This window comes from Lissotriton vulgaris, chromosome 6 (assembly GCF_964263255.1).
Source record: "Lissotriton vulgaris chromosome 6, aLisVul1.2, whole genome shotgun sequence".
In the NCBI taxonomy this organism is placed as follows: Eukaryota; Metazoa; Chordata; class Amphibia; order Caudata; family Salamandridae; genus Lissotriton; species Lissotriton vulgaris.
In genome coordinates this window covers 51,726,105-51,751,627 of record NC_141694.1, presented here as the reverse complement: position 1 = coordinate 51,751,627, position 25,523 = coordinate 51,726,105, and the positions used below count along the sequence as shown (strand labels likewise).

General features: G+C 44.5%; 1 protein-coding gene across 1 annotated transcript in view; it reads right to left on the bottom strand.

The window, feature by feature from the left end:
- Positions 1 to 25,523, bottom strand: part of CCDC167 (coiled-coil domain containing 167) — a 70,886-nt gene that overhangs the window by 29,061 nt on the left and 16,302 nt on the right. The window contains exons 2-3 of the mRNA XM_086925900.1: positions 18,461 to 18,555; positions 6,105 to 6,157 (exon numbers count right to left, since the gene is read on the bottom strand). Of these exons, the coding sequence (XP_086782026.1) occupies positions 6,105 to 6,157; positions 18,461 to 18,555 (148 nt within the window). The remainder of the gene's footprint in view (positions 1 to 6,104; positions 6,158 to 18,460; positions 18,556 to 25,523) is intronic.

The following is a 25,523-nucleotide window of genomic DNA, read 5'->3' as shown; positions in this document are numbered from 1 at the left end:
GCACCAGCAACAGAACCAGTTGCGTTTCCCTTCTTTGTTGCAAATGAAACAGCTGTTCCAGAAGCGGTTCCCAGAGGTTGGTGAAGTCTTCACAGTCCCTGAGACTTCAGAACAGGAGGCAAGCTCTACTTCAGGCCCTTGGAGATATGCAGCACAAGTAAAGAAGGTTCAGTCCTGTCCTTTCACTGCCCAAGGCAGAAGCAGTAACTGCAGGCTAACGCAACAAAGCAACAACACAGCAAAGGGGCAGTACTCCTCCTGGCAGCTCGTCCAGCTCTTTTACTTGGCAGGTTCCTTGATTCCAGCGAGTTCTTAAGTTCTGTGCCCCAATATTTGTACTCAAAATCCCTTTGTTCTCTCAGGCCGAGAGTGTCTGTGCTTAGTCCAGTTCTGTTCCCTCTGGCCCAGCTTCCTGGCAGGAGATGGAGACAGCATTGTGCAAGGCAGACCAGGCCCACTCAGGTGAAAGGATATCTCCTCCCACTACTCTAAATACAGCCCAGGTCTATTCAGCCCAGCCCTGACTCATCTAGGAAAGGCAGGACACACCTCAGTGGCTGTCTGAAGAGAATGTACATCCCCAGCCCCTGTCACTACAAAGCCAGACAGTCAATTCACAAACCCAGCAGAGGTACGCAGGATGGCTAAGCAAGAAAATACCTACTTTCTAAAAAGTGGTATTTTCAAAACACAGAACATAAAAATCATCTTTACTAAAAGATGCATTTTTACATTCTGAGTCCAGGTATACTAAACTCCATTTCCCTATCGTGTCCCAATAGGCAGTTATGCTTATAAAATGTTATAAGTAAAACTCCCATTCTTTCCTATGGGACAGATAGTCTTGCAGTGGAGAAAAACGAAATACACTGTAATTCACCACAAAGGACATGTCCTACCTTTAACATACACAGCACCCTGCCCACAGGGGTACCTTGGGCCTACCTCAGGGGTGACATATGTAAGAAAAGGGAAGGCTAGGGCTCGGCACTTGCCAGGTCGACATGGCAGTTACAAACTGCAAGCAGACCCTACAGTGGCAGGACTGAGATACCTTTTCAGGGGTACTCATGTGGGTGCTTTTCAGGGGTACTCATGTGGGTGGCACAATCAGTGCTGCCGGCCCACTAGTGAAATGAAATGAAATGAAATGAAATGAAATGAAAATAAATTTATTGAGCGCGATTGCTGCCCGGGGGCGTCCAAGCGCTAAGTTGTGCTGAGGCGGAGAGACCAGGGACGGAGGAATTAAGACACGAAGGATTTAGCGAACAGTAGTGTCTTCAAGTTTTTCCGGAATGAAAGCAGATTTGGATTCGATCGGAGTGAGAGGGGAAGAGCGTTCCAGAGTTTGGCAGTGTTTAGAGAGAACAGCCTACCACCCGACCTGGCTCTCTTCACTCTGGGAACAACAGCAAGAAAGGCTTCCATCGACCTAAGGTTCCTGTTTGGGTGATAGGGGGTTACAAGGTCGTTGTTAATGGGTGGGCCTGTTTTCCAAAAGGCGTGATGTGCCATGCATAACGCCTTGAATGCTACTCTCTGCCTCACTGGCAGCCAGTGGAGACTCTTCAGAGCAGGTCTGGCTGACTGGGATCGTGGAATCTGTAGCAGGGTGCGAGCTGCACAGTTTTGCACGATCTGTAACTTCCGGAGGGTCATTTCAGGAGCCCCAACATACAGGGCATTATTCGAGTCCAGACGAGACTGAATGAGGCCTTGTACCGCCACCTTTCTAGCTTCTAACGGTAGAAGTGGAAGGATCTTTCTGAGAATTCTTAGTAGGCCAAAGCATGTGGCGGACAACTTCGTGGCCTGGGTGGTAAACGAGAGTTTGTTATCCAGCCACACACCTAGGCTCTTCACACTTTCCTTGGGGGTGGGGGTGGGACCCAGAGTACAGGGCCATAGAGAGGTGAAAGGTACTGGGGGGGTTGGGCCTAGGAGCATTAGCTCCGTCTTGTCCCCATTCAGTTTTAGGGAGGAGGAGGTCATCCATCCCTTGACATCCTCTAAGCATTTTAGCAGATCTGTCGGGCATTGCCTGTTGTTGCTAGCGGCCAGTGAGACTACTAGTTGAGTGTCGTCGGCGTATGACACAATTTTGATGCCATACGGTTCGACGACACTCGCCAGCGGCCTCATGTATACGTTGAACAGCACAGGGCTCAGGGAAGACCCCTGTGGTACTCCGCAGCTGAGGGTTTTCCTGGAGGACATTGTCTCGCCATCAAAGATCCGAAAGGATCTCTCCGACAGGAAAGACTCAAACCACCTTAGTGCGTCGCCAGATACTCCGATGTCATGGAGACGGTTCAGCAAGGTGTTATGGCTGACCGTATCGAATGCGGCACTTAGATCAAGGAGGATCACTGCCACTGATCCCCCCTGATCCAGTACCCTTCGAGATTCTTCTGTGACTGCTAGCAAGGCGGTTTCAGTACCGTGCTTTGGTCTAAAGCCTGTCTGCGATGTATGTAGCAGAGAATGGTTCTCCAGGAACTGAACGAGTTGGGCGTTTACAAACTTCTCCAGGACCTTGCTGACCCAAGGGAGAAGTGAGATGGGGCGATAGCTAGCGTTATCATCAGGATCTAGGCTAGGTTTTTTTAGCAGCGCCCGCACCATGGCTTGCTTCCATGTCGTGGGGACTACGCATGCAGAGATGGACGAGTTGAGAAGTTCCAGCATTATTGGCAAGGTAGTTTTAGATGCCTGCAGCAGGACATCTGGGGGGGCGGGGTCACATGGGGAGCCTGATTTAACTTGGCGTGCCACCTTATCTAAGGTGTCGAGATCCAGAAGAGGGAAGTGCTCAAGGGAGGGCTGCTCGGGATGAAGGTGCGATCTAGGAAGAGGTGAGGCAGTCGCGTCCCGGTTTGTAGCTACTGATGGGAATGTAGAGTAGATTTTTACAACTTTGTCATGAAAAAAGTTAGCAAGCTCATTACATTGGTCCTGGGTTTTATTGGGCGGGGTTGCTGTATTGGGGTCAGGCCCTGGCACACTCAGTGCACTTTACTAGGGGCTTACCAGTAAATCAAATATGCCAATCATGGAAACACCAATACATAACAATTTACTACAGGAGCACTTGCACTGCAACACTGAACAGCAGTGAGAAAGTGTGCAGAGACACTAAACCAGCAAAAACAGAGTCAAAACCAGGAGGTCAGAAAGCAAAAAGACTGGGGAAACATGTCATGTCTAACAACCCTCTTTCTGCTTCCCTTTCTGATGTTTTGCTTTTTGTTTCAACCCTTGTCCAGCAGGGCTCTGCTCTAGGCACCCTGAAATGGTAGATGTCTGCGGTCCTGATGCTGCTTGACCAACCCTCTTTATTAAAGTCACTCAGTGTACATAGATTCCTGAAAGGCCTTGTACATATGTTCCCACCTTCTCCCTTTATTATGCCTCAGTGGGACCTTAATTTGGTTCTCATTTTCCTCATGTGTGCTCCTTTCGAGCCCCTGCACAACTGCCCGGTCTGGCAGCTCGACTTTAAAACAGCCTTTTTAGTGGCAATCACATCTGCTAGAAGGGTGAGTGAGCTGCAGGCTCTATCATTCAAGCCCCCTTCTTGACAATATTCCCTGACAAATTGGTGCTTCTTACTACAGCATCTATCCTTCTGAACGTGGTGACACCTTTTCAAGTGGGACAATTGGTCACTTTCCCACTTTCTACGCTGCTCTACAATCCTCTAAAGAAGAGGAGCGACTCCACCTTCTGGATGCAAAATGAACATTGTCGTTCTACCTTGACCGGATTAAAGATTTCTGGGTGGACGACCAACTCTTCGCGGGGTATGTTGGTGAGAAGAAAGGTCGGGCGGTGCAGAAACTGACAATTGCTCTGGCAAAGAAGCAGCCTCCTGAGGCTTAAGAGCTCATTCCACCAGTACTTAAACAGAGACCACTGCTCTAGCACGTGGAGTCCCAGTACTCGATATCTGCTAGGCAGCGGCATGGGCACCTCTGCACATGTGCACCAAACACTACTGCCTGGATAGTCCTGTCCACAGGGACGGGTACTTTAGCCGTTTGGTACTGCAGGACTTCTTAGCTTAGAACTTGTCCACAGCCCTCCACCGGGGATGGTATTGCGCGAGTATCTATTCAAAAGTAAGGAATCAGTGGCTAGATGTCTCTCTCAGATGGTCAAGTTACTTACCATCGGCAATGCCTTATCTGGTAGAGACATAATCTAGCTGTAGATTTCTTACTGACCCACTCTTCTACCCACACTGCGGACACGTTTCTAGGTCTAAGTTGTTATTTTTCAGGGCCCTAGTATTTTCAAACACACCAATGGCAGTACTCTTCTTGGCTCTGCATTTCTGGCATGGAAAGTTATGAAAAGTAACTAATGTCAGCGTACCAAGGTGGCACCTTTATTGGGGACACAGACGTCACTAATACCGCTGATAAAGTCACACGGATCCGACTGACGCCACCTACCGGCACTCAGGGGTATTGTTCAAAGGAAAATCCTCCGGATCCAGTCTGACATCGGGAAGATTCAAAGGTAAGGAAGCAAGCTCGGAACAACTTGCCACTATCTCTCAGTTTGACAGAATCGGAAGGCATTTTTCGACGCAATTTAAAAACCTGGCTGTTCACCTCCCTTTACTTGCTGAGTGTTCTGTATGGTTCTATACTGCTCGCAGCGCCGGGACAACCCAGTTGGGGGTAGCTGTGCGCTTTATAAGATTCTAAATAAATAAATAAAATACATCTGCGGCTAGATTACGTCTCTACCAGATAAGGCATTATAACTTTGCTTTTGTGCCAGACACACACAGTTTGAATTAATCACGCATGGTCGGAGCGGCAATGTTCGGACGGGTCCTGGCCGTCATGAGCACATGGCTACCGTGACTCATGACGGCCAGGAGCCGTCCTGAGCATGGAACCAGTTAAAAGTTCAGGGTGATTTCCTGGATCAGGACTTCATTAAAAGTTGAGTGGTCACTGTTTTATCAGGTCATAAAATGACTCATACAAGCAATAGTTTAGCGACCAATTTTTAGTCACCATGCTAATGACAACAAACAACTGATTTAAAATACAGTTATCCTTCAGCACAGATAAAACCATGCCTCCCAAAGAACCCCATATCCATTAGGTTGTGCTACATTACCATAGTTTAGACTCTCAACTCAAGGGCTTTCGGGAAGATATCCCGAAACCCGGGCCATGTCTCGGGTCTAGAGATCTTAACAACAAGTACTTACTTGCACCTACTGAAGTGAACCACTTACAAACCTTATGTACCAGAATCCTTAGGGGCGATCCGGAGGAGGGCTAGCGGTGTGCAGTCCATTGCGGTTGTTTCTACAAATGGGCTCCCTTGAGCCTTTAAGCTGACGAGCTTCTGGACGACGCACCTGCGTGCCGGTTGGGCATCGAGGCCTTTGACGGTTGCTTGGCGGCCTTCTTTTCCACCCCAACTACGTTCTCTACTGACGAGGGAAGATATCCCGAAACCCGGGCCATGTCTCGGGTCTAGAGATCTTCACAACAACAAGTACTTACTTGCATCTACTGAGGTGAACCACTTACGAACCTTATGTATCAGAATCCTTAGGGGCGATCTGGAGGAGGGGCTAGCGGTGTGCGGTCCATTGCGGTTGTGACGCAGACGCAGTGCCCAGGACGGCTTCCGGCCGTCATGAGTCACAGTAGTCATGTGCTCATGACGGCCGGGAGTCGTCCGAAATCCGCCCACTGATTAATCCGTCCGCACAGGGGGGGGTGGGGGGGTGTTGGATTAATCACGCATGGTCGGAGCTGCAACATTCGGACTGGTCCCGGCCGTCATGAGCACATGGCTACCGTGACTCATGACGGCCGGGAGCCGTCCTGAGCATGGAACCAGTTAAAAGTTCAGGGTGATTTCCTGGATCAGGACTTCATTAAAAGTTGAGTGGTCACTGTTTTATCAGGTCATAAAATGACTCATGCAAGCAATAGTTTAGCGACCAATTTTTAGTCATCATGCTAATAACAACAAAAAACTGATTTAAAATACAGTTATCCTTCAGGACAGACAAAACCATGCCTCCCAAAGAACCCCAAATCCATTAGGTTGTGCTACCTTACCATAGTTTGAGACTCTTGACTCAAGGGCTTTTTTTTCTTTCTCCAATTTGTTTCTGAAAAAATAAACAGAAGAAGAGGTTCTGTCAAGTCCTTGTCCTTTCATAAAATAATGCTACTTAAGCACGCAGAAGGTAAAGTCCACTGTTACAATTCAGGCAGCCTTCCTTTATTTGCTCATGCTATACTAACAAAGATCATTAATTTAGAACTTTCCTAAATATTTAATTAAATGTTTGGAATCGGAGGTTTTATGGTAGTATGGTGCTGAAAGAAACACAGCGAGGAAATTGCAGAGGAGTCAACTCCCAGAAGCAAAACTCACCACCTTTTTATGAAAGGAAGGGTGAGTGGGAGGAAAACAGCACTGTACTGGAAGCTAGTCATATTTTATCTCTTTACACACACAAGGTTCTACATGCAGAGAAGAAGTAGGTAGTTTCAATTTAATGACCCTGTGTAGGCATGTTGGCTGACGTTATGTTATATTCAATTTATATAGCGCACATTCACCAACAGGTTTCTTGGCGCTGGGTTAAGAGGCCCTCGTCTAGTCCGGTTCTTAGCTACATGCTTGTGACAATAGCCATGTTTTTAGCATCCTTCTAAAACATGTAGTTTTCTGCTAGTCTGATTACATTTGGGAGTGTATTCCAGACATGGGGACCAAGAACTGAAAAACTTGTTCCTCCCAATCTCTTTCGTATAAATCTCGGCACCATTAAGAGGTTCATTTGGGCTGACATGAGATTGCGCTTCAGGGTGTAGCTCTGGATTCTTGCAGATATGTGCCTAGGACTTATGTTGTGGAGTGATTTGAAGATAATACAGCACGTTTTAAATATGGTCCGTTGAGCCACCAGGAGCCAGTGTAGCTTCTTCATCAGTAGCTTAATATGGCAGAGTCTCGGTTGTTAGAAGACAATTCCTGCTGCTTGATTTTGTACCATTTGAAATCTTATGGTTGAGGCCTTTAGGGAGTCCCAGGCAGAGGGTGTTTGCAGAGTCAATTCTTGATGTGACTAGTGCAATGAGGATTTTGACAGTTGCTTCCAACTAGCTCACTGTGCCACTGGATTTCAAGCTAGCCTGGCTGATATGGGGTAATGCCCCAAAACCGGTCCCAGGATGCTCGATCCTGGTCCAGGGAGGACCTGGCTTAGCAGTTCAGGCTGGACTGTTCCAATAAGGAACAGGGTTTACACTGATTTGCATATGGCTGGCTCCAAACTGGGGTGTCGTGGTGAGCAAAAGAATGATGGATTAAACCCAGATCCTTGTGACTAGGGGTGAATGTTTACATTGTTCAGCATTCTGTCGATCAATTGTTTCTTTTGCATTTGTCGCCCTAAGTGGGGAGGGTATGCCCAGGCGTGGGTCCCGTGCTCACTGCGCCACTGGATTCAAGCTTGCCAGGCTGATGAGGGGTGATGCCCCGAAACCGGTCCCAGGATGCTCGATTCTGCTCCAGGGAGGACCTGGCTAGGCAGTTCGGGCTGAGGTTCCGCGACAATCCTAATGGTGTTTTTTGCTCGTTCGAATATGGACGAGTTTGGTATCTATGAACCGCAAATGACGAGTTTAGTGGGTGTACGCGTTTTCGCTACGCTGCCTTGAACCGTTCGTCTTATTCGTGGGTTTCTCCATCTGAACCCACGGGTTCCATTTTAGATACGGCATCCATTTTGTCTCTTGCCCTCAATTAGCCAGCGAACGGACACTGTCCGCTTTGTGACCCTGGGATTCCCAAGCTCTTGCGGAAGACACGTGTTCCTTTGAGGATGTCTTTATGACGAGGGGGATGATACTGCAAAGGCAGATGGCTCCGCTCGAGGCTCATCTTGCCGTGCCAGTCTATTCTTCCAGCCGTGCATGCATTAGGCACGAATCCTTTGATCCTGCAATCATGCTTCCGATATTGCCCCCTTACACTCTTTTTCAATCTGTTGTCTATCCTTTTCTTCCCTGCACCTGTTTCTGTCTTTTCTCTTAACTCGTTTACAGCCAGAATGGAATGTACTCAATGATGGGATAACGTACTTTAACAGTTGGGAACCGGCGATGCTACTGTAATTATGTTGCGGGCTCCTGAATACATGAAATCAACCCTTTTGAAGTTTTCTGTGGGAACTGAGTTGTAACCTTTTGTTCACCATGTTGTGCTATGACTAAAATATGTATAAAAGGAGCGATCCACTGTTGCAATTCGAAGCAGTCTCTCAGAACCTACACGTAGTGTACTTCTTGCGATTACTGTATCCCTGCAGTAAATAAACCTTGATCTTTGACGCCGAAGGAAGTGTCCCGTGTCTCTGTGATTTGTACGCCGGAACAGGTATGAATGAATGAATGAATGAATGAATGAATGAATGAATGAATAACTTTTATTGTGTGGTTGTCGCCGGAACAGGTAACCCACGAAGGTTTCAGGTGTTGTCCCCTGGCACCGCTGGGCCTTAGAATAGCCCAGTCCTTCAGTTGGCGCCCAATGTGGGGCGACATCAGCGGTACCGGTCCAAAGCCCGACGATCATGAGGAACTTCGTGTGAAATCTCTGAGGGAAGGTGCACCCCGCTTCATCAATCCTGTTGTCGAAATAAGTGGCCCGAAGACTTTTCCCGCGAAGATTCCCGCCTCCTGACGGCTACGACGGACTGATGCCCTGACTGTCGACCTGTTTTGGCGCCTGGCGTAGTCCTTTGTACGGCGAGACGATAGACGGGCCTTCCTGGTGACGCCATTGTTCTTTCAGTTAAGTATTCGTGGGTCGCTCCCAGAAGCCTTGGTTGTTGTTGTTGAAACGTGGTTGTTTGCATGGTTCCATTGCATTTGTGGTTCTTAGTTGTTGGGTTTTATTTTGACGATTGCAATTGCCAAAAACCGAGGGTCTTGCATTTTTGCGAGGACATCGTAATTCGATAACCCTTGAAGTTTGTAAACTCGGTTAGTGTGCACGATGCCTGGCCGTAGTACTTTGTTTGGTTTCCTCAAATGTTGCGGTACGGATTCCCGATTGGAGGACTCATGTCCGATACCTCCAGTTGGAACTCCAATTTATGAGCTCTATAGTCGCCACGGAGTAGGCCCTATCGTATATAATGAATATTGGATCCGCTACACTAAAGATGATGGTGCCCTTAGTTGGCCACCCCATGGTAGTTTTGAAACTGCAATTTTAGATAATCTTGAAGCTAAATTGTTTAAAAAGAAAGCTAGGCCGGCCATGTTTGATTCCTTTCGGTTATGGCGCAAAGAGGCCAAGCAGAAAGAAATCAAGCAGATTAAGAAAAATAAGAGAGAAGGTATCATTACGGTGATGAGAAATGCTGAGCAGTTTCAGCGAGACAAAGAAGAGAAGGAAAAGGAAGTTTTTGCTAGACTGCAACACATGGCGGTGGATAAGTGTTATCCTGTTTTACCGTCGAGTTCTGATAAGAAGGGAGAAGAAGCGGTAGTACCCTTTGTTGTCCTATCTATTGAAATCACCACCTCCATATGCACAGGATACTACAGCCCCTGTGGTTCCTCCTGTTCCTCAACCTGTTGTTCCGGCAGCTGCTGGTCAGCCAGTCGCTGGTCCTGTTCCTCCGAATCCTCTTGTTCCTCAAGCTGTCCCTGCTCCCTTACCTGCCCTTTTTCCTACTGCTCCACTGCCTATACCTTCTCAATCTATTGCTCCCGTTACTTCTGCTCTCTTGACTACTCCTACTGCTCCTACGTTCAGTCCTCATGTTGTTGCCCCAGTACTTCTCTCCTCTTCTCCTTCTCTCCGTAGTCGCATACCTAATGCTGTGGCTAATCTTTACTCTCCACTGTTCGGACCGATACTTGGGTCCGATGTTTCTGATGTCTCTCAGAGACTAAGTCAAATTCCTGGTGGTAGGGAGAGTGAGACGTTAGTGAAAATGACGCGTAAATGGATTAGGTATCCCGCTAGGTACACCCCGCGCATAGTTTTTGAGACGTTCTCTCAATTTAATGAGCCCACACAAAGATTCGTGTTTGAGGAAATGTGTAAGTCCTTACGAGAGGAGTGGGATAATGATGAGGTAGACAATGTACCGCCCGAAATGACTGAACTTCAGAATCAGTTTTCGAACGGTATGATTGTGGGTGGTAATGTTCGACGTGCTGTAGAGCGTCTTTTGTCCTTTCGATCTACAGTACAACCTCGAGCATTGTTTAATGACGAAACTGAGGAGTGGATGGCACAACCTGGTCAGTATCCCATGCGAGAAGTTCCTCCAGTGTGGATGCCAGGTAATCCTGCTGCTAACCCTGCCATTTTGCCACAGTTCCAGAGAGTATGGATACACCTCCCATGGAAGCGGTCGGAAGTTTTGCAGGTGAAGCAATCTTTGCCTGACCCCCGCAAAAACCCGGCAGGTTATTATAAGGAGTTGTCCCAATTAGTGGATGCTACTATTATGAACCTTGCCGATAGCGACATGTTGTTCGGTAACGTAGTACCTCAACCAATTTGGGCAAAATCCGTCAAGAGAATCACGTAGCTGAGTTAGGCGGTGATTGGGCTGCTCTTGCGGCGGCTGACGGACGACAAATTGGTGGGGCTAAGCCTGAACAGCTCATTACGGATCTACCCCAGAGGATCTTTACACTTATGAAGACACTTATGCCAGCAATGAGAGTTAACTGGCATAAACTGTCTGCGTGCAAGCAAAAGAAAGACGAGTGTCTCCGATTTCTTTACCAGATTTGAGGAGGCATTCATCGATCATAGTGGTCAGGATATGAGCACTGAGGGAGGTCAGCGACTGTTTGTTGACAAATTTGTATCGAATTTGCTGCCTGAACTAAGCAACAAATTGAAAAACTCAGAAAGTTCGTGGGCTGTTTCTACCTCTGCTCAAATATTAGCCACGGCTCAATATTACGAAAACAGAGAAAAGGAAGAAAGTGATCGTGCAGATAAGAAAACGAAGGAGCTTAAAACTAAGGTTTTGTTGCAGCAAGCGTATCCTCCGCGCTCGAATCAAAATGACTCACAGCAGCAAAAATCGATCGCAATCTCAGTCTTCTAGGACGCAGTCGCGTACTGACTCCTCTACACCGAGATCTATGCTTGGATATAATCAATGTGCATATTGTAGGGGTGAGGGCCATTTGAAGTTTAATTGTCCGGTTTTACGTGACCGAAATAATGGTGTTTCGGCTCGAGGAGGTCGTAGTGGTCCTCAACAAGCGTCACGTGGTAGAGGTCGCGGTGTCACTCAAAATCAGAATGAGCGTTCTACCACTTCATCAGATTCGAACAATTGCTTTGATCAGCGTGATTCATCGTCTGGTAGATCCGCACAGTATCATGTGGACGACTATTACGTCGAGCATGATATCGATGCTGGCGGTAATTACTAGGACAGCCACAGACAAAGAGAGGGAGTAGTATCAGTTCCGGTTGATCAGAGAGGGCCTTACGTCGCAGTTACCACATCGGGCGTAGTTGAGCCTTTTCTGTTGGACACTGGTGCAGCGAAAAGTTCCATCATGCATTCAAAACTCCCTGGCGCACCTTTGTCTGGCTTAACGAATGTTTCCGTTGGATTCTCTGGCGCCCCGGTTAGCAATCCAGTTTCTAGCCCTTTGCCCCTTACAATTGGGCCTCGTGAGCTAGAAGCTCCTTTGATTTTAACTACTGGGTGTGGTGAGAATCTTTTGGGCCTGGATTTGTTGAAAAGGTTGTATGCGACTCTGTATTGTTCTCCTGCGGGAGTGGAGCTTACATTAGGTCAGAGAGTGATCTCTCCTATGTACTTGTCAACCGATAAGTTCCCACCGGAATTGAGTTCTCTTCCTGAGTCTTTGTGGGCAACAGGTCCCAATGACGTGGGCCTGCTGGACATATCACCTTATGTCGTCCAATTGAAATCGAATGTGCGATTACCACGTATTCCCCAGTATCGTATCTCTCTTGATGGTGAACGAGCGCTGTTAGCGATCATTTATGACTTGATCAAGAAGGATGTTATTGAGGAAACTCGGGGAAATGTGTGTAATAGTCCTGTGTTACCTATTTTGAAACGAACTGATCCATCTAAACCTCCTGTGTACCGTTTTGTTATTGATTTAAGAGAGGTAAATAAAATTGTGATTCCACAATTTCCTGTGGTGCCTGACATTACGGCTTTACTGACTCCGATTCCAGCCTCTGCCTCCTGGTTCTCGGTGATCGATCTGAAGAATGCTTTCTTTAGCATTCCCATTGCTGAGGAAAGCAGAGATCTATTTGGCTTCTCATTAGGAGGTCGCAGCTTTAGATTTAAACGCGCTCCTCAGGGCTACTGTGAGAGTCCATCGATCTACAGCCAAGCTCTTAAGAGTCAACTTGACGCGTTTGTGTTACCAGCTGGTGCGGCCTTGATTCAGTATGTTGATGACTTGCTAGTGGCTGCTGACACTAAAGAGATTTGCAAAACTGCTACAGTATCGCTGTTACACCATCTATGTGACTTACATCACAAGGTGTCACCTTCTAAGCTACAATATTGTTGTCAAGAAGTAACCTATCTAGGTCACTTATTGTCAAAGGAGGGAAGAAGGTTGACCCCAGAAAGAATTGCAGAGATCGCTCGAATGACTGTGCCAACAACTCAGAGAGATGTGCGTGCCTTTCTAGGTATCACGTCATACTGCAGGCAATGGATTCCAAATTTTTCATTGCTAGCGAAGCCATTGGTAGCCCTCACGTGCAAGGATGTTCCGACTCCTTTGCCATGGACTGAAGAGTGTCAGAAAAGTTTTTCTGAATTACGTGATGCGTTTTGTTCGGCTCCTGTGTTAGGTACCCCTGATTACAGTAAGCCGTTTACACTATACGTTCACGAGAGAGAGGGTTCTGCGTTAAGTGTCTTGACGCAACAATTTGGCGGTAAGCAGCGTCCATGTGCATATTTTTCCTCGACCTTGGACCCAGTAGCTAGAGCATTGCCGAGTTGTCTGAGAGCGACAGCGGCAGCTGCGGTGTCCATCCGGCAATCTGCAGGCCTGGTCATGGATAATATGCTTACGGTGATGGTTCCGCATGCAGTTGACACTCTCTTGAATCGGACGAAAACTCAACACTTGACGAGCGCAAGGTTGTCTGGTTATGAGTTGACGCTTTTGGCAAGTCATATACAAATTAAGCGCTGTAATGTGCTGAATCCGGCGACATTGTTGCCGACTAGTATGGAATCAGATGATGTACCACCACATGATTGTTATCTACGAACTGAGGAAGAAACGAAGGGTCATGTTGACCTAAAAAACACTCCATTGGCAGATCCCGATGGTACTCTGTATGTTGATGGTTCATGTTTTAAGTTGCCGAATGGTGATGTGACGACTGCGTATGCTGTGGTGACGTGGAGTACGGTTGTGGAAACTGCGAGATTGAGTCAGAATTCAGCACAAGCGGCAGAGTTGATTGTGTTGACAAGAGCGTGTGTTTTGTCTAAGGGAAAGCGAGTGAATGTGTTTACAGATAGTCAATATGCGTTTGGCGTTGCACATAGCTTTGGTCGTTTGTGGAGAGAAAGAGGATTTATGACATCGCATGGTACGAAGATCCAAAACGGTCAGCTCGTGAACGATCTTTTGGCCGCACTTACGTTGCCTAAGCAGGTGGCAATCATTAAATGCAGCGCGCACCGAAAGGTTACGGATGATGTTGGTCGTGGTAATGCGTTTGCGGATGAGATTGCTAAGGAAACAGCTAAGAATCTTGCAACCCGAATGTACGTTACGAGTTCAGTAAGGTGGCCTGCAGAGACTGGTATGTGTGAGGACACTGTTGAGAGCGTGAAAGCGATTCAGAATGAGGCCACTGAAACTGAAAGGACTAAGTGGAAAGAAAGCACGGGAAAGTTAGATGCGCATGGATGTTGGGTTGATTTGTCAGAATGTCAGAGGTGGATGTTACCGGATGCATATGTGCTAGCCGTTGTGACTATGGCTCACGGCTTGTCACATATTAGCGCGAAAGGTATATGTAAATTGCTGTCCCCTGTATGGAAGAATGATGGTATTGCTAAATGTGCTGAGAGAGTGGTCAAAAATTGTATGGTATGTATGATGTATAATCCTGGAAAGGGCACCCCCACTCCACCTGGCCATTTTGCTCCTCCTACATGTCCCTTTGAGGTTATCCAATTGGACTTCATCCATATGGAGAGATGCAATAACCTGAAATACGTTTTAGTTGTGGTTTGCGCGTTCTCCAGATGGATTGAGGCCTATCCTCTTAAAGACAATACTGCCCTGTCCACAGCAAAAGTCCTACTGAAGGAATACTTTCCTCGGTATGGAATGCCACGGATTGTATGGTCGGATAACGGAAGTGAGTTTGTGGGGAGTGTGATGAAGAGTGTGTGTAAGGGCCTTGGAATTGAACAAAAATTCCATAGCGCCAATCATCCCCAGTCAGCAGGTTTAGTGGAAGGGTACAATGGTACTCTGAAGCTGAAACTTGCTAGGATTCAAGCTACGACTGGTCTGTCATGGCCTGATGCCTTGCCTCTAGCTCTCTTGTCGACCAGGGCGACTGTGCACTCTCGAGTAGGGCTTAGCCCATATGAGATTGTGTTCGGCCGTCCTGCGAACATTTGGGGAGTCCCGAGGCCTAAGGCCTTTGATAGTCTCGAATATCCAATGTTAATTGATTATCTTCATGATCTGACTGCTAAACTGAGGTTAATTCATCAACAGGTCTTTGAAGCTCTACCGGCACAGACAGAGGGTCCTGGACATCGGCTCCAACCGGGTGACTGGGTGGTCACCCGCAACTTTGGGAGAAAGCGTAACTTGTAGCCGAGATTTGTGGGTCCCTTCCAAGTCCTGCTGGCTACAAGGACTGCAGTTCGGTTGGAAGGCAGAAAGAATTAGGTGCACGCCACCCACACCAAGAAAGTCCTGATCCCTTTACCAGCAGATTCTTGGGTGAGAACTGGTATTGCCGCAACGGAAACAGAGACCCCTCTACGTTTTGTGCCGTTTAGTTATGCTCAACCTGTAGGGGACAATTCATTGCAGCCAGATACATCTGTTGAATCGTCAGCATTGGAGAATTCAAGGTCTGAACTATCATCAGAACGATCGAATACTGCTTTGCCATCTGAACAATTATTTGAAGAACAGACTCGACCTGGGAGAAGTCGATATTTCCTTAGTTCTCGTGACAAAGACTAATAAAAGAAATCCTTTTTGTTTTTCCTTTTGAATTCACATTACCCCCTTATTGTTGCCACGAACATTATGAACAATTGCATCCTCTATTAATTTTTCAGTTCTTTTTCATGTGTGTTCCTTTTTTTCACAGCTAGGAGATTTGCATTAAAATTGAATGTCTGTTTAAGAAAACCTTTCATCCGGGTTGACCGTTGGGCCGTGCGGGTACTTCCTTCTGTTTAGCAGGTTCCTGACACTAGGTCGGTTACTTTTGTCGATTCCTGGGAATTGATAATCGCTACTCAGAACGAAGTGCGTCAAGAACGTTACGGACGGTTTTTAGAGGATGGAGTTCTCTAAGCTGTCGGAAGTCGAGAGGATGTCAACTCAAAGGTCGAAATTGCATAGGGTTGTACGAACAAAATGCTTTCTGTTTCAGGTATTCCTGCTATTTCTGACTGTTTCTATGCTATTGGTGGGTGGAGTGTATTTTGGAATACAGTCGTTATTACCTTCCACTTCACCTACTTCTTCTCCTGAACTGGATTCTATTCCCACGGTTTCTCCACATTCCTTTCATCCTCTGCCCCAACATGAACAGGTTAGACGTGCGGAATTCATGAACAACTCCTTTGTCCAACTCCTACATCAGCATCAGTTGGTGATGAATACTACCAACTGTTGGGTGTGTGGATTAATGCCACATACCATGGATAGGGGTATTCCATATTTGGTTCTTCCTTACAGCTCCCAGGGGTCAGCTCGAGCATTCCAAACTATGTTCCGTAGTGCACTAGATTCCTACCCCCATCGAGAGCCACGCTCTGCAGATCCTGGTCCCGGCCCGTACCACAAGACTTTGGCAAGAGCGATTGTTGACTTAGATAGAGATATTTTTGATGCATCGCTTATTCCAGAGGAAGAGGTGCGAGCATACAAGGATCTGAGTGAGGCTGAGTATAGCAGGTCAGTGGGTGATAGACAGCCCATCTCGGTAATTTCTGCTTGCAAGGGCTTGGTCGAAATCCGCGAGCTCAGCTTGGGAAGAGCGCTTGCACTGAAACATATGTTTTACCAATGCTCTCTTCCCCTGTATTCCTGACTGCCAAGGGTACCTACTTTGTATGTTATGATCGCGCATATACATGGTTGCCCCGTGACTTCTCGGGCACCTGTTACATTGCGAATCTGTTGCCACCGACTTTCACAGTTGCCTCGGAATATCACAAGACTAGAGTTGTGAGAGGCGTTATTAGCAAAGAGGACACTGCCGGTCAAGAAGCAGGAGACTTCTTTAAGGGTTTCCTGCCGTTTTGGGGACCTATGGTTAATAGTAGGAACCTGAGACAGCTGACTCGTGTGGTAGAGTCGACTGCTAATATAACTGCAAGTGCCCTTGGTAATCTGACGGCCGAGCTTCAGGCGGATAGACTTATGACGTTGCAGAACCGTATGGTTTTAGACGTTGTACTTGCAGATAGAGTTGGTGTGTGCAAGGTGATCCATTCGAGTTGCTGTATTTTCATTCCTGACAACGCTCCAACTGTATATCAAGCTATCTCGAAGTTGCATAAGATCTCCGAGTCCATACACGTGGACGTAGGTGATTGGACGCTACTCGGATGGTTTTGGGGCCTAATGTCGACGTGGGGTTGGAAGATTCTGAGGATCATCGGGGTTGTTGTGACGTTCCTGTTCACGTGTTGTCTTTACGTGCAGTGTGGTCCTGCCTTATGTGGCCTCTGTGCTACAACGTGTATAAGACGGCCATCTGTTACCAAAGAAGCATTGATGGATAGAATAATGTTGCAGCAACATCTGAATGATCTGATGAATATCGAGAATGATTCTGATATCGACTAGTGCTTGCCTACATGAGGGCAAAAGGAGCGTCTGAGGTTCCGCGACAATCCTAATGGTGTTTTTTTACTCGTTCGAATATGGACGAGTTTGGTATCTATGAACCGCAAATGACGAGTTTAGTGGGTGTACGCGTTTTCGCTACGCTGCTTTGAACCGTTCGTCTTATTCGTGGGTTTCTCCATCTGAACCCACGGGTTTCATTTTAGATACGGCATCCATTTTGTCTCTTGCCCTCAAGTAGCCAGCGAACGGACACTGTCCGCTTCGTGACACTGGGATTCCCAAGCTCTTGCGGAAGACACGTGTTCCTTTGAGGATGTCTTTATGACGAGGGGGATGACACTGCAAAGGCAGATGGCTCCGCTCGAGGCTCATCTTGCCGTGCCAGTCTATTGTTCCAGCCGTGCATGCATTAGGCATGAATCCTTTGATCCTGCAATCGTGCTTCCGATATTGCCCCCTTACACTCTTTTTCAATCTGGTGTCTATCCTTTTCTTCCCTGCACCTGTTTCTGTCTTTTCTCTTAACTCGTTTACAGCCAGAATGGAATGTACTTAATGATGGGATAACGTACTTTTATAGTTGGGAACCGGCGATGCTACTGTAATGATGTTCCGGGCTCCTGAATACATGAAAGCAACCCTTTTGAAGTTTACTGTGGGAACTGAGTTGTAACCTTTTGTTCACCATGTTGTGCTATGACTAAAATATGTATAAAAGGAGCGATCCACTGTTGCAATTCGAAGCAGTCTCTCAGAACCTACACGTAGTGTACTTCTTGCGATTACTGTATCCCTGCAGTAAATAAACCTTGATCTTTGACGCCGAAGGAAGTGTCCCGTGTCTCTGTGATTTGTACGCCGGAACAGGTAACCCACGAAGGTTTCAGGTGTTGTCCCCTGGCACCGCTGGGCCTTAGAATAGCCCAGTCCTTCAGGGCTGGACTGTTCCAGTAAGGAAAAGGGTCTAGACTGATTTGCACACGGCTGGGTGCAAACTGGGGTGGCGTGGTGAGCAAAAGAATGATGGATTAAACCAGATCCTTGTGACTGGGGGTGAATGTTTTCATAGATCAGCATTCCGACCACCAATTGTTTATATTGCTTTTATTGTAATAGCATGCCTACTTGCCCATCTGATGAAATAGACTTTATAACTTCTTGTTCCCCAAGAGATACCAGCATGTCTCAGGCGATAGATATTCCCCAATCCGGGAGGAGGTGGGGTCGTTTCTTCGTAAATCATGTTATATATAGTACATGGATACAGAAACCTCTTCAATACCAATTAAGTCTGCTGCTAAAGTACACAAAAGAATTATATCTCCCAGTACCTTCCCTCTTCAGACAGCTCGTCTTTCCGCAACTTCACGTCTACATTTTCCAGGTTCTGCCTACAAGCAGTCAGTTTCTCTTCCAGGCCGTCAATCTGGAACACATAACAGAAGTAGAATTGAATGGCAAATTGTTCTCGCTAGTGAAACAAATACGCAGAAGTTATGCAATGACCAGTGATGGAGCGGACTTTCAGAATAAAAGCACGCTGTAATGAAACTCCCATAATTTTAATTTACTAGTGAGTGTTGTATGTTTTGCACGTTTTTGTACTAACACAACCTAGAATAATGTGCACCTACACGAACACGCGGGTTTAATTATTTGTGCTCTTCTCATGTTTGTCATTTCATTTTAAATAATACATTTACTTTGTCTTTCGTTTTGTTGAACATTAATTGCGGCTGTTTCAAGTAATAGCATGTGCTTTCTTTTAAATGTGAGTTTGTTTATGTTGTGTCATCTCATGTGTTTGTGCTATGTTTATCTTTTGTACGCAAAGCTAGGTAACATAGACTAATGGGTTAATATTAGCAAAGGGGGTAGGAAACAGAATAATTATCATTTCTTGAATTAATTATTGTCTTGTGTTTCCTTGCATAATAGACTCATGCTAAAAGAGGCCTGTGGCCGGTTTCAAAAATGGATGCCCGAAGTCCTGTCAAAGTTGGGCCTTGTACAGCAGCTATGAAAGTGGAAATATTTTCTACAATAATTCTTTGAAAGTGGCTCGTAAAACAAGGCTGTGTGGAAGTAATGAAAGGACATTTGATTCAGCTTTCATGGTCAAGGACAGGATGTGCAGCGGCGGAAAAGCTAGGACGGAGGAAGCATTAGTTGATTTTGCCTAATGTTGCGATTCCTGGAAAAGCCTGTGACACTCTTAGTCTATGAACAATGCAGCTCTTGAAGAAACGTGACTTTTGCTATGCGAAAGACAAATGACATCGGATGATGTCTCTAGTCCAATCGTGTTTCGTGTTGCTCGAATATTTGTATTCTTTTAGTTAGTTTTAGATAGGAAAAAGGTATAAAAATTGCCCCCTTGCAAGGAGCACTGCTGGTTTGTTCCTGTGCTCCAGAGATGCTGTTGGACTTTCGTTTCACGTAAGATCCATTAAGACTTTACTTTTTCCCTTTAGGTTTTCTTTAGCTAAGTTAGGGAAATAGGGCTTAGGGAATTTACTTAAATGTTTGAGCACTTATCATGGGGAGTTTGGTTTGAGCTGACAGTCAAATGGTGTCTTTCTAATAAATAATTTGCCTAATAAAATTGCTAATAAAAGAATTTACGCTTTAAAATGCATTTTGCCCTTTAATAAAGTTAATAAAATAGATTTTGAAATGACAAGCTGGTCTTGTTTGTTTCCTTGAGTTACCATTAGTTAATCCATTGCCTATGATAGTGACTTAATTAAATGTATTATAAAGCGTTTCTGATTAATTAGGTCATATGATTCAGTTGGTCAATTCATTTCTCTGTCATTTATGGGCCTAGTGTTTGATTTATGAATTATGGTGAGTATCCTGGTGTAGAGTTGTACATATGAGACTGAATTTCCTTTGGCCCGCTGGATCAAATTCTTGGTAGCAGAGTTTGGTTACTATGGTAACTGACATGTTACATGGTAATTACATAGGATACATGTTTAACACATGTTAAGTTTTGTCTAGTTGTTATTTGTTGTTGAAAGGTTTTTCCAGCAGTGTGAAAATCCTATGTGCCGGCCGGCAGAGTAGTGTGACAGGTGAAGTAACACAGTTCATTTGTTTCGTTTCAAATTAGTGGAACAGAAAAATCACTAAGTGTTGTGGACGTACAACATAACTTTTGGGAATTAGGAATGACAGATTGCATGAATAGTGAGGTTTGCCTATGAAATCGTAGCTCTGAGTATAGGGACTAGGTGCCCGTTTTAAAACTCGTTGCGAAAAGAGTAGTAGGATTTTTTCCGAGCTTGTGTGAAGGGTGAGGTAGCGTTGTCTATTCTTACTGGTGTTTCTGGATTTCTATTGGTTGGTTAAAGTCCTGCTGAAGATTTCATGTTTGCATGAATCGGTTTCCTGTATGCAAGTTGTAAAATAGTTTTTGTGAAAATAGCGTCGTCCATTTCACGAGAGTGGATTCTTGAATGTTTGGTAAAACTATCACTTTATTAGCGAAACGGACATATGGTTTGTTTTTACCTAGTTATTAACTGAAATCCATTGTTTTAAAATGGCGCTGTGAAAATATTTTGTAAAGGAGGGGTGAGTTTACGGAGTGACACTGATACGCGCAGCTTCACTGCAGCGGCAGTATACGTCACAGAGTTCGTGCTGCGATTGGTCGACATACGTCGCAGCGAGCGCGCTGATTGGTTCACATGACCAAAACGAGCTGTTAGCTGATTGGTCATTTCTGAAAACTGGTTTCTCATTGGTTGAGCAAGGTAGTGACGTAGCTTAACCTGATTGGCTTGTTGGTGAGATTCGCGCACGGATTGGTCAGAGTAGCGGAACAGAAAAATATTTACGATCTTTTCTGAATTGTACGGAATAGTTTAAAAACATGAGTTATTGGAATAAAGAAGAGAAAAAGCCTTCATGGTTTCAGAAAATTAAAAATGTATTCAATCCTGACAAGAAAATTGAAGTGCGAGGTGGAAAATTACTTCATAAGTATAAAACACCTGCAGCATATATGGAAGGAGAATATGGTTATCATACTGTTCTCTGGTTTGAAAATTGGATGCAATATACTAAAAATGATGGTGTTTTAGCCTGGCCAGAAGATGGATCATTTAATGTTAAAGTTTTAAGAAACTTAATAGATAAAATGATGGCTCTTTCACCAAGACTCAGACCCACTCAATTTGAAGCTTTAGTTGAATGGGAAGTTGAAATGATGGAACTTGAGCGAGAAAATTGGGGAAAACCGAGAGGCATAGATAGGGAAACCCACCAAGATAAAGTGCGTTGTTGGAGGAAAGGAGACATGTATTAGGTATTATATCCGGTTTTAGAAATGGTTATAGAAACGGGTCAAAAGAATTCTCAGAAAAAGGGTCAAATTGATCAAGAATTAGATGATGCAGTTTTAGAGGATATGTTAAATAGTCCTCCACCTTATCAGCCAGGTTGTTCACATTCTACCCCAAGGAGTCTTCCAGGTATTTCTCCTAGTGCACCTAGGGAGGTTGAGGATTCACCCAGATTTATGAGATTACCGGAAAGGGCGAGAAGCAAAACAATTACCCCAAGAGAGAATTCTAATTCAAGAAATAATTTCCCGAGAAAAGATAAAAGAACAGAGTTGCCTGGAGATATACCAAATATTACAGAATATTTTAAAGCAAAGGGAGAATTCATTCAACAGTTAACAAAAGGCATGGAAGCAGTGACAGTTCCAGTTACAATTGGTCCTGTTGTACCAGTTTTTGATCAGAATGAAAATAGACATTCTGTTATAGCAAATCCCTTAAATGCAGAAATTCAAAAGGTGGCTGAAAAATTTTATTCTGAGTTAACAGAAATTCATAAAGATAAAACAATGCCAAATTTAACTTTAAATCAAGGTTTGTCAAATGTCACACCATCAGCTGCAGAATCAGAATCTGGTTCTATAAATAGAACAGATTTAACACAAGTTCCTGAGTCTAAACAACTTTATGTTGCAAAATTAAAAGCAGATTTAGAAGAATTAATTATTGGCACAATTGGCACTGACTGTTTGAAGCAATATCAGGATGATGAACTGCTATTCATTTGTAAAAGCATTCAGCGGAAAACTAAAATAAATATGAACAGTTTGAAGAAGTGGCTGCTGAATTGGAAATAGATTTAACTCGCCAGAAGCAAATTGCAGAAGCATTATAGAGTGGATTTTTCTGAAAAGGATATAGAGAACCTAAATACTACAGGCAGAATTTCTCATATAAAATAATTAATTGTCTTTCTAAAAAGATTGGGAGATTTAAGTAAATGGAGAGTTAAGTGGACAAAGAAAAGAGTAGAAGAAAAGAGACAGAGGAGAAGTCTTTGGTGAGTTTCCAATGAGGGAAATAGCTGGTGGGGGTTATGTTCATGTTCCATGGACAAGACAGGATATCCTACTCTTTACAAATGATTTTACTCGGCTGAGAGAAAAGCCGGTGGAATGGTACCGTCAAGTTGACAGATTCAATAAGGTCTCAAAAGTTCTGTGGATTGATCTTGATGGTTTCTTTGACATTGTAGTCCCGTCAGATCTTTGGACAGAATGTAAAATTTCTGTTAGCTGGCCCAAGGAGGAACCGCAGCGACATAAAGTAACAGGCGCTCCTTCAGACATTGTCATGGATTTCTATGACAAAGTAATTGTTTGGCTGAAAGACAAAATTCCTGCAAAAGAAGTAGATTGGGTAAAATAGACAGAACAAATCAAGAACCAAAAGATTCAGTTCATTCCTTTTATGAAAGGTTACTGCTGGTATTTAAACAATACAGTGGCTATGAAAAATTCAGTGAAAGTGACATGAGCCATTTCATATACAGGTTTGTTTATGGCCTGAGACCTGAGATAGGGGATATGATTAGAACAGGAATTGTCGGTTGGCAATCACTCTCAGTTGATGACATCCTGAGAAAGGCAAAATACTGCAGTGATGAGTTAGATGCAAAGCAGAAGAAACTCAAGGAAAAGGCAATGTGGGCACAAGTGAAGGTAGCTGAACAACAGATAGCAACAGCAGAATCCAGGGAAGTTCAAAGGGAACTTTTCAAATAAGCCAAAATTTAATATAAATATTGAAGAACTAAAACAAAAGCTACCCTGTTTTAATTGCGGCGAAATTGGACAATGGGAGCGTGAGTGTAAAAATCCGCCCAGAAATGTTAAAAATTCATCATTGAATCCACAGATGCAGAGTGAGGTAAATCAGCAGCAACAGCTTCAGCGACAGTTAAATGAAATAAGTCAGCAGCAACAGCTACAGCGACAGTTAGTGAATCAGCAGAACCAGTTGAATCAGCAGAGCCAAATTCCACAGCCACCCTTGCCAAATTGCATGAATACACAGAGTTACAGTCCAGAGACGGGTTTCTGCGGAGCTGAACAGGTAAAAAGATCACAAAAAGCAAATGTGTCAAATGTCTATCAACAATTTTGGCTAAAAGAAAATGAGAGCAGTGACTCAGAGGATTACTCATGACGGTGCCTGAGGGAGGAAGAAGAGTGTGTGCTTGGAGCCACTCTCGAGGTAGATCAATCAGGTCCATTTGTAAATGGTAAAGTGAATGATAAAGATATCACGTTTCTGGTGGACACTGGTGCTACCCGTTCTACTGTTAGATCAGTGGAAATTGAAAATCTTCCTCTCTCGGGTGATTCTATCCAGGTAGTTGGTGTAGCTAATCAGCAGATTAAAACAAACCCGACAAACCCAGTTGATGTAGAAGTTGGAAATTACAAAGACAAACACAGAGTGTTGTCTGTAACAGAAAGTCCTGTTAATCTTTTAGGTCAGGATCTGTTATGCAAGATGAATTGTAAAATGTATTGTTCACCAGAGGGTATTGAGCTTCAAACTTTAGAAGATGGTTTGTACAAATTGACACTGCTAATGGTTGACGAAGAAAATAAAATGTTTCCTGCTTTTGATAAAAATAACTTACCTGAGGAACTGAAAGAGACAGTAAATCCGAAAATTTGGGATCTAACTGGTGATGAAATGGGTTTAATGAAACATGTAGACCCAGTAAAAATTACTGTGAGACAGGGAATAGATTTTCCTAACATTCCCCAGTATAAAATGAAGCCAGAAACTATAGAGGGTGTCATTCCTGTGATTGAAAAATTCATTAAGCAAGGTGTATTGAGAGAAATTGAGAGCAGCCCATGTAATTCACCGATTATGGGTATTAAAAAGCCAAACGGAACGTACAGAATAGTTCAGGATCTGAGAAAGGTTAATAAGATAGTTGTTCCTTGCTGTCCAGTTGTACCAAATTCAGCGGTAATTCTATATCAGATTCCGCATGATGCAGAATGGTACACAGTCATTGACCTGTGTAATGCCTTCTTTACGGTTCCACTGCATGCAGATAGCCAGCAAATTTTTGTGTTTCGGTTCCAGGATCGCATATTAGCATGGCGTCGTATCCCTCAAGGGTATACTGAGAGTCCATCTATCTTTAATCAGTTGTTAAAAAGATCCCTGGAAGATTTAAGATTACCTGGAGAATCAACATTGGTCCAGTATATAGATGACCTCCTAATTGCAGGAAAAACAAGAGAAAATTGTGTGACTGACACCATTACACTTTTGAATCGTTTAGCAGATGACTGGCATAAAGTGTCACCTGCAAAACTACAGTTTTGCAAACAAGAGGTTAAATATCTTGGTCACAGAATTGCAAAGGGAATTAGACAAGTGACAATTGAGAGAATAAAAATGATTCGAGCAATACAACCACCAACAACTCAAAGACAGATCAGGATGTTTCTAGGAATGGTTGGTTATTGTCGCCAATGGATTTGTGGGTTTTCAGTAATTGCAAAACCTTTGCAAAGGTTAACAAAGGCAGACATAAAAGACCCGATTGTACTGACAAAAACAGAATTGGAGGCTTTAGAAAAGCTAAAGAAAAGTCTCTGTGAAGCACCAGCATTGGGTATGCCTGATTATGATAAGGAATTTGAGCTGTACTGCAGTGAAAGGGAGGGTTGTGCATTGTCAGTTCTCATTCAGAAACATGGGAAAACGAGAAAACCTATAGCTTACTTTTCAGCTGTTCTCGACCCTGTTGCTAAAGCATTGCCAGGTTGCTTAAAAGCAGTGGCTGCAACAAGTGTAAGCCTTGAGCAAAGTGAAGGAATTATAATGGGGTTTCCTGTAAAAGTCTATGTACTCATTCAGTTGAAACACTTCTTACCAGAAGCAAAACACAGCACCTGTCAAGTAACAGACTGACTAAATATGAGAAAGTTATTCTGGGATCAGATAATGTATCAATTGCGAGATGTCTTAATCTCAATCCAGCTACACTTTTACCAGATAATGTGGTTCCTGAAAATGACAATGAAACTGATGATGTTGATCA